Source organism: Neoarthrinium moseri (genome assembly GCF_022829205.1).
Source record: "Neoarthrinium moseri strain CBS 164.80 chromosome Unknown scaffold35_Wmoseri_CBS_16480, whole genome shotgun sequence".
NCBI lineage: Eukaryota > Fungi > Ascomycota > Sordariomycetes > Amphisphaeriales > Apiosporaceae > Neoarthrinium > Neoarthrinium moseri.
In genome coordinates this window covers 221,995-229,940 of record NW_026055149.1, presented here as the reverse complement: position 1 = coordinate 229,940, position 7,946 = coordinate 221,995, and the positions used below count along the sequence as shown (strand labels likewise).

Below are 7,946 nucleotides of genomic sequence, written 5' to 3'. Positions count from 1 at the left end.
CACCGTCAGCAGAGAGCTCTCCAGGGGGTGGATTTTTGCCGAGCCCGTTATTGGCCTGTTGTTTTTAGTTTCAGGGGTTAGCTTCAACTGTCGACTTGCTCGCATTCTTTGGTTCGGCACATCACTGGCGAATGTAACACTTCTTCGTACCAGAATTGCCCTTAGAGATCTCTGCCGTCTTCACGCTCGCGCCTGGGCTCTTTGCAGTTTCCGTGATTACGTTTCTGCGCGTTTGTCGGGAGGCTCCGACACAGGGCCAGGTTACCAACGCGAGCACATTCCAGGCTAGCCCCTACTCCCACTCATTTGGGACCAGATGGATCCCCAATGCACACGGGCGGACAGGGGATCCTCACTCGCCGTTATGGACACCCAAAGGCCTGGAACCCCCTTTGGTTTCCAAGGAAGCGGGGTCTGCGGTTGAGGGGGAGGAACGCAGATTGGATTCTGCAGGCTTCTTCGACCTTCAGGAGCGCATACGATGTCCCCTGGGACGGGCCCATTTCTGACACAATTGGATATGAGGAGGAGAACGCCTCCCGATGGTGACGCGCGGTATAGCATCATTTACTGCGTGGCCATGCAAGCCACCTCGGTCTAGAGTAAAATAAAGTTTAGAGTTTGGGGTATACACGTTTCTACAACAATGTCTAGTAGACTCTAGGGCTTGCTGGGCGTTGGCGCCATGCTTGCTTCTGGCGTTAAATGATACACTCCACATGTCATATCACTTCCCTGGTCGGACTAAAGTGACTCGCTGCGGAACCCACGGCCCGCTTGTTCAAACGCGCCGTCGACGCCCTGGACGCAGTCAGCCTTTGCAGCGGGCGATTTACGTAACGAGCGGCGCCTAGCCCGCCCAATGGGACTGCTTTTCTCGTGGCGGTTCACTGGCAAGACCGCCCGCACCACAGATTAAGGATCGGTGCACGACGGCCGGGCCGTCGTCGTTGCTTTTGGATGGGTCCGATCCGATATACTATGTAACTATGTAAGCCCCTCGGCCGGCTTTGCAGTCTTCTCTCCTTCGTCCGGACTACCCTACGTTCACTATACTGTTCATTTCCACGCGACTTGCTTGCGTAGCCATTCCTTTCAACCATCTGATTTCACGATGCATTGGTCGACTCTTTTCATCGCCGCACTGGCTGCGCCGGTCTTGTCTCACAGCCACGGCCACAACCACAAACACAGGAGAAGGGCATGTTCGGGGGCGAAGCCGACCGTGGCCACATACGCGGCGGCAGCAGTTGAGACGGTGCAGACGGCACCCGTAGTTGAGGCCGTTCAATCAGCGTCGCCAGCGACCGAGGCCGTGCAGTCGTCGGCACCGGTAGTCGAGACCGTGCAGTCGGCATCGCCTGTAGTTGAGGATGTCAAAGCAGCGCCGGTAGTTGAGGCTGTGCAATCGGCGTCGCCGCTGGTCGCCGCTGTGCAAAAGGCTGAGGAGGTCACCCAAGTTACTGGAACGATCATCCCGGCGGTTAGCGAAACCACGCAGTCTGCCGCGCCCGCAGTACAGACTCCCGGCCGCGCCACTTGGCTATGGCAGTCGAACTTGATCCAGGACAGCGCCCAGGTCGACGACTTCTTGTCCTTCGCCGATTCCAACGACATCATGACCGTGTACGCCCTCATCGACCGTGGTATGGGCAACGAGGTCTTCTACGACTTTGTTGCGCGCTGCAACGCCAGCGGAATTGTCGTCGAGGCCTTGATGGGAAATTCCCAGTGGATTCTTGGACAGGGCGAGCCGACTTTCCAGTCCCAGCTCGACTGGCTGGAGCAATACCAAGGAAGTGCTGACGCCAGCTCCAAGTTCGCCGGAATCCACATCGACGTCGAGGTAAGAGACATGGACTTCTCAAGCTTTGCTGAAGTCGAGGGCGTGAGCTGACTGCTATATTAGCCATGGGGTCTTGATGGGTGGACATCCAACAAGGAGACTTACGTCGCATCCTTCCAGTCCATCATCACACAACTCAAGTCTTTGGGTTCGTCCCTCGGACTGCCAGTCGCTGCCGACCTGCCTTACTGGGCAGACAAGATCATTTGCCCGGACACCGGCAAGGGTCTTGACGTCTGGGCGCTCGAGAATCTGGACACGGCAACATTCATGACGTACCGCAACACGGCCGAGGAGCTTCTCGAGGTTGCCACCGCCGTCCTCGAGGCCGGCAACGCAGCAGGAAAGCCTGTCTGGCTGGCCGTCGAGACCGTCGCAGCTGCTGAAGCGTACCTGATCAGCTACGTCGGCAAGAGCTCCGCCAACCTCTTCACTGATCTCACCACGATCAAGACGACGGCTGCCAAGTACACCAGCTTCGCTGGTATTGCCATCCACGACTACGACGGAGTTAAGGCCCTCAGCTCCTAGAACGCCGGTTTCGATCAGTCCAACTCTTCTTTCGATTCTACCGAGGCAGGCCCATGCCTTGGACAGGTGTTTTTGACGACCATGTTTGGTGCTCACAGGCGGAGCATCTGCTATGCAGAGTACTTAGATTAGAGCTCTTGGGAGACTATATCGACACGACTACAATGCCCGCAACGAAATGCAAACGCTCTTTCCATCTTTTATCTTGTACTCGCAGCTGCCAGTGGCTGATCCGTAAACGTGAGATCCAAGCATCGTTGATGTGTATCTCGCTTCGAACACCTCCATGCGAAGGCTTCGTTGTTGTGAGGGAGATCCTGTATTGTACCTATGTGAGACTTAGCATGAGGAAATCTCCGATGGTTACAAGGCAAAGATTTACCGCACACGAGCACTAAAGGCCGAGATGGGTAATCCATGCCGACTAGCGTAGCCAGATGGCGCATGCGCAGTGTCTGGCGTCTTGAACCAAGGTCGTCAATGCTCTTAGATTGTGGTATATCGAGTTATCATGTCTATATGCATTGAAATGGGTAATGAGTCTATATCAGCGCATTAGTGATGGTGTAGTCTACGGGCCGATTCCATCGTGGTGCAACCCGATATATTAAACCTCCCACGTCTCCACTGGCATGAGATAGAACCAAACGGGGAGGCCGCCGGCGAACCACGACGAGGTGGAAGGAGTCGTCCGCTGACTAACAACTATCTTCAGTTGAGCCAAGAGAGCGAAACCATTAGCGCTGTCAGGAACCGAACACAATCACTTTAATGGCACCCCCAGCACCCTCTTCGTCACCAGCGTTTCTGCGTTTATGGATACGTCTGGCCAGAGGAGATAAGCCCCCCTTGAAAGGGCCCAGCACCGTCCCATCAACGACTTGACCGCGAGGATTAGCATGGCCTGATCAGATGGAACTGGTGACGAGCCCGTGGGTTATTATCATTCTGCAGGACCTGCCAAGTGTCTTACGCGGCATCCAAACCCACTGCATCGGGAGGCACCATCAAGGTTTGTCATAGAAAACAAGCTTGATATGAGCCAGTGAAAGGTCCGGAACTCGCCGCGCGATTTCATGCAGAAGCAGAGAAATAGAGTTGATAGATAGATTAAAAGGGCTAACGCTCCGTAAGCCAGATCCACTTGGCCGTCCCCGTCCGCCTCATTCAGCCTCCCTGCGGAAGGAAGCCACGGCACGCAGGTAAACCCTGGCTTGCCTACGGAGAGTTTTGTGATTGCCGAGACGCCATCCGATGCAACTGTCATTTGCGCTGTCCTGGTTGCTGGGTTCGCAGGACCAAGACCAGGACGGTCTCGACCATCCGACCAGGACCAGGAACAGGCCCACCTTTTATGGAGCCGCGTGGGGGTTCACTCGACACTCCAGGAGCATTTAGTATGCTTTAGGCCCGGTTATACTCTTGGCGGTCCGTTCCCGCGAACGGCATGTGGGAGGAGGATACCGCGTAGCCTCATCCACGATACCCACGCTTTCCACTCCATGACGACGCAAGGCAACTCTATTATAATGCAAACCAGGCGATTGGCTCGCTACCACATTTTCACTTGCGCAGAGCGCAAACATCACGACCGGCGTCTCTCCTTCCTATCAAGGACGAGGTGGTTCTGATGAATGCGTCCATGGGCTGTGCCTTGGTTTGCCATGCAGGAACATCTAGACATGGCGAATAGGGGGAACCAAACTTTCCATGAATCTACAACCCCTGAGTAAGCTGCAAGATAGATAAATAGCCATGAGAAACGGAACTCTAGATTTTTGGACCACTTGATCTTCTACAGCATTACCTTTGGACAATTGTACCCCTTATTCTTCTCTACAGCCTCCTCTGAATCCAGTGTAATCAAGAATCATGCATGGTCTCGCTCTTCTTGCCGCCGGTGCGGCCCTCCTCTCTGGAGTTGCAGCCCACCCGGAGCACGAAATCTCCTCGTCGGAGCTGAACCGCCGCTCCGTGCTGTCCAGGCGCTGCGAGTCCTCGGTTGCGGCCATGAACAAGCGCCGCTGGGCCAAGCGTAACGAGAAGCGTGCCGTCTCGGGTAACGCCACCTGGAACATCGTTACCGAGTCTCCCTACTACGAGACCATCCAGAACGATACCTGCGTCCTGTCCGAAGACATCACCGCTGGGCCGTACATCTGGCCTCAGAGTCAAACCCTCCGCCAGGACATCCGTGAGGGTGAGCCCGGCGTGCCATTCATCCTCGACATTGGTGTCTTGGACGTTGAGACCTGTGAGCCTCTGCCTGACGTGCTTGTCGACATCTGGCACTGCAACGCCACCGGCTCCTACAGCTCCTTTACTGCCCTCAGCCCCAATACTCCCTTCGAGCAGCTCCTGAAGGAGCTCAACAAGACCGCTACCGATGACCTACACACCGACACCACTACCTTCCTGCGCGGGATCGTAAGTTCACCCATGCAATACATTCAAGCTCTTGTTAAGATCAGAGACTGACAAGTGATCGTAGTGGCCCACCAACAGCGAAGGCATCACCGAGTTCACCACCATCGTGCCGGGGTTCTACGTGGAGCGCACGCTGCACATCCACGTTCAGGTGCACGAGAACTACGTGATCCGGGGCAACGGCACAGTGGCCTCGTCGAACACCATCTCGACTGGTCAGCTGTTCCTTGCCGAGGACGTGAGCCAGCAGCTGATGGCGCTCGAGCCGTACGTCACCCACACACAGATCAACCGCACCACCAACGTCGTCGACTCCATCTACGCCGACCAGGCCGTCAACGGATACGACCCCATCGTCTCGATTGAGCCCCTGGACGGCGAGAATATCGAGAACGGCATCGTTGGCTACATCACCATTGGCGTCGACAGCGCTTCCAAGAAGAAGCTCAAGCGAAGCCTCAAGCACTAAGAGAGTGCAGCTACCTGACTTTGTTTGTATTTTCTTATTATGGAATTAGTTTCGTTGCACATGGATTATACTTTTGATAGGTTACATGATACATGATAGGAGCATAGATTAGACTTTATAGACTAGATGATAGACAACCGCTAGGGAACAGTACATATACTTCATCGGATCTGCTTGTACCTATGAAATCAATGTATTGCACTTCAGACGAAGTGTTCACTCCCCGCACGCACTACTAAGCAATTGTGCTGCTGTTCGTAATCTCCATTCATCTGAACCTACCAAAATATTCTTGTCAAATGTGGCCACCGCACAGCGTGTAGTCACTCATCAGGTTCTCATTCGATAGAGCGCAGTAGCATCGATAATTCAATAATAGTTTAAACAATTTCGGCAGGAAATCTGATCGGAAGATGAGCCTCTGGTGATGGAATTCAAGGATACAGTTTGATTATACTCCAGTAGCCCCGACGTATATCCTCAGGCAGCCGCTCTTGAAGTGAGTCGTAAGTCTCAACAACACCAAATAGACTCCCGATGCCTCGAGCTCCTTATTGCCCAGTCTGTTACTTTTTCATATTTTCGAGATTCATACGCACTCATAAAAGTCACGAGGTTTGCGACTGCAAAAAGGCATGCCGTCAAAAGCATCCACCAAATTAGATCGTGATCAGCAATTTCGTGCCGCCCATTCTTGACCATAATGGCAATGAAGAAGACCGTCGCCACAGTGAGCAGGATCAAGTTCAAATTGGTCCGGAAACCAAAGGAAGTCTCAATCCTCAGATGATCCTCGGCGGGTGGCTGCATCTCAAGAGGCTGCTATGCCTCAGCGAGGGGCGCAGTGTCTGGAATCCTGAGCTTGCCGATGACATCCTCGAACAGCTCGGGTAGGAACTCGTCGGCGCCGCCTTGGAAGAAGAAGTCTTTGCCGTCCAATCCACTTTTGGCTTGTGGGTCTGGATTTATCACGGCAACGACAGCCCCGCGCCGTTTGGCCTTATTAGTATACCCGGCGGCGGGATAGACGGCGGCCGAGGTGCCGATAACCAACATAACGTCGACTGGGTCCTTATAAAGCCAGTTGTCGACCTCGAGAAGCATGCCGTCCGGCAACGACTCGCCAAACCAGACTACGCCCGGGCGGAGGAGGGCCGTTTTGCCGCGGCGCTTACAGTCTGGACACTGCGGCAGGTCTTCCGGCTTGATGGTGGCGAGGTCCACAGATGGGTCCAGCAACGGCGAGAGTTGGCCGGGTGGATAGTCTTCGGCTGCGGCTGCGAGTGAAGGACACACGGGATCGCGCGTGGCATTTCGCTCAACATAACCGCATTTATTGTAGCAGGTGATGTCCAACAAGTTCCCGTGGAGCATGCGAATAGCAGATTCGGGATGGCCTGCGCGCGGCGAGAGGCCTGCTCGGCATGTCAGATTGGCGTCTCCTGTTCCATTACGAATTCAAACCTACCGTCGACGTTTTGTGTCAAGCAGAGGAAGTTCTCCTTCTTCTTGGCCAGCTCCGCTAGAGCGTAGTGGCCGGCATTGGGCTTGGCCTTTAATGCCAAGTGTCGCCTCCAGGCGTAAAACAACCAGACCAGGCCCGGGTCGTCCTCGAACGCCTCTGGGGTTGCAAGCGATGTGGACTCAAACTCCCGCCAGAGCCCACCAGCTCCTCTGAAGGTGGGCAGGCCAGACGCCACGGAGAGGCCAGCACCACAGAGTGCCAGGATGCGATTGGAGCCATTCAAGATCTTCCTGAACTCGTCGACATCTGTCTTTGGCGAACTCATCCTCGATGGGAGACGGGGGTTGCGAGACCCTCTGCCTGATTCGTTCCGGGTATTGGATGCTGCACCCCTTCTGGGCATTCTCTGGGCGATAACTGGGGGGTGGCGATGATGTTGCCAGCGACAGCAACTCTGCACCAAAGCGGACAGTCGGAGGGATGTTGTGTTGATAGCAGAGTTCAACTGCAACAGGCGAGGCATTGAGCGGATACTGCGCGGGAGCTGGACCACAACAAGGCAGATAAGGCATGAGCTCGTTTCGCGAGTGATGAGTCCTTGCCGTCGTCCCTGTCGTGGCTTGCGGCTTGCGGCTTGCAGATGCCTGGGCGCACAACAGTAGGGGCCCCTGGAGGAGGGCAGAGAAGGTTACAGGGAGCTGCCGCACTGTTCTCATCGCCAAGTTGCCAAATTTAGGTGCCAATTGTTAGCGGGTGGGGTGATGTCAGTGGGGTAGGTTACTGAGCGGCTACATACCTAGGTACAGGGGGTGGACAAGGCACCTGTATGTGGTGAGTGACTTGCACCACATAATTTGTGGTCCGACGAACTCTGCCCATTCCAGTGTCTGAAATGGCCCGTTATGAGCGATGTTCACACATGCTGCGCTGCTTACAGAGTGTGGACATGTACTCTAATTAATTAGGAACCTCGGTCAAGACCAAGCGCCACGACCACGAGGTATTAGAGGCGATGGTAAAGTTGGGGACAACCTCGTAGGCGATTATTGATGGAACAAAGTGTTGCCCGTGTTACAGCCCCGAAAGTCGATGAGTCGAGGATGTTGAAACACCTCGAGCTGCACTTGCGGCGGGAGATTCCATGTCGGCTTCATCAGGCTCGTAGTGCTCTTCTAGGTAGGTAAGTAGAATGGTACTGGCAGATACTT

The 7,946-nt window shown here is 54.7% G+C and overlaps 3 protein-coding genes across 3 annotated transcripts; 2 read left to right on the top strand and 1 right to left on the bottom strand.

Moving 5' to 3' along the window:
• Window positions 1-1,114: 1,114 nt before the first annotated feature.
• JN550_008403 (uncharacterized protein) lies at window positions 1,115-2,377 on the top strand (the record flags this gene model as incomplete). The annotated part of the gene is made up of 2 exons (XM_049320360.1): window positions 1,115-1,846; window positions 1,910-2,377. The coding sequence occupies 2 exons, from the start codon at window positions 1,115-1,117 to the stop codon at window positions 2,375-2,377; spliced, it is 1,200 nt and encodes a 399-aa protein (XP_049169625.1).
• Window positions 2,378-4,249: 1,872 nt separating this feature from the next.
• Window positions 4,250-5,273, top strand: JN550_008402 (uncharacterized protein; the record flags this gene model as incomplete). Its single annotated transcript, XM_049320359.1, has 2 exons — window positions 4,250-4,804; window positions 4,869-5,273. 2 exons carry the CDS (start codon window positions 4,250-4,252, stop codon window positions 5,271-5,273), a joined length of 960 nt encoding a protein of 319 aa, XP_049169624.1.
• Window positions 5,274-6,095: 822 nt separating this feature from the next.
• On the bottom strand, window positions 6,096-7,063 carry JN550_008401 (uncharacterized protein; the record flags this gene model as incomplete). The annotated part of the gene is made up of 2 exons (XM_049320358.1): window positions 6,096-6,688; window positions 6,742-7,063. 2 exons carry the CDS (start codon window positions 7,061-7,063, stop codon window positions 6,096-6,098), a joined length of 915 nt encoding a protein of 304 aa, XP_049169623.1.
• Between the last annotated feature and the right edge of the window lie 883 nt (window positions 7,064-7,946).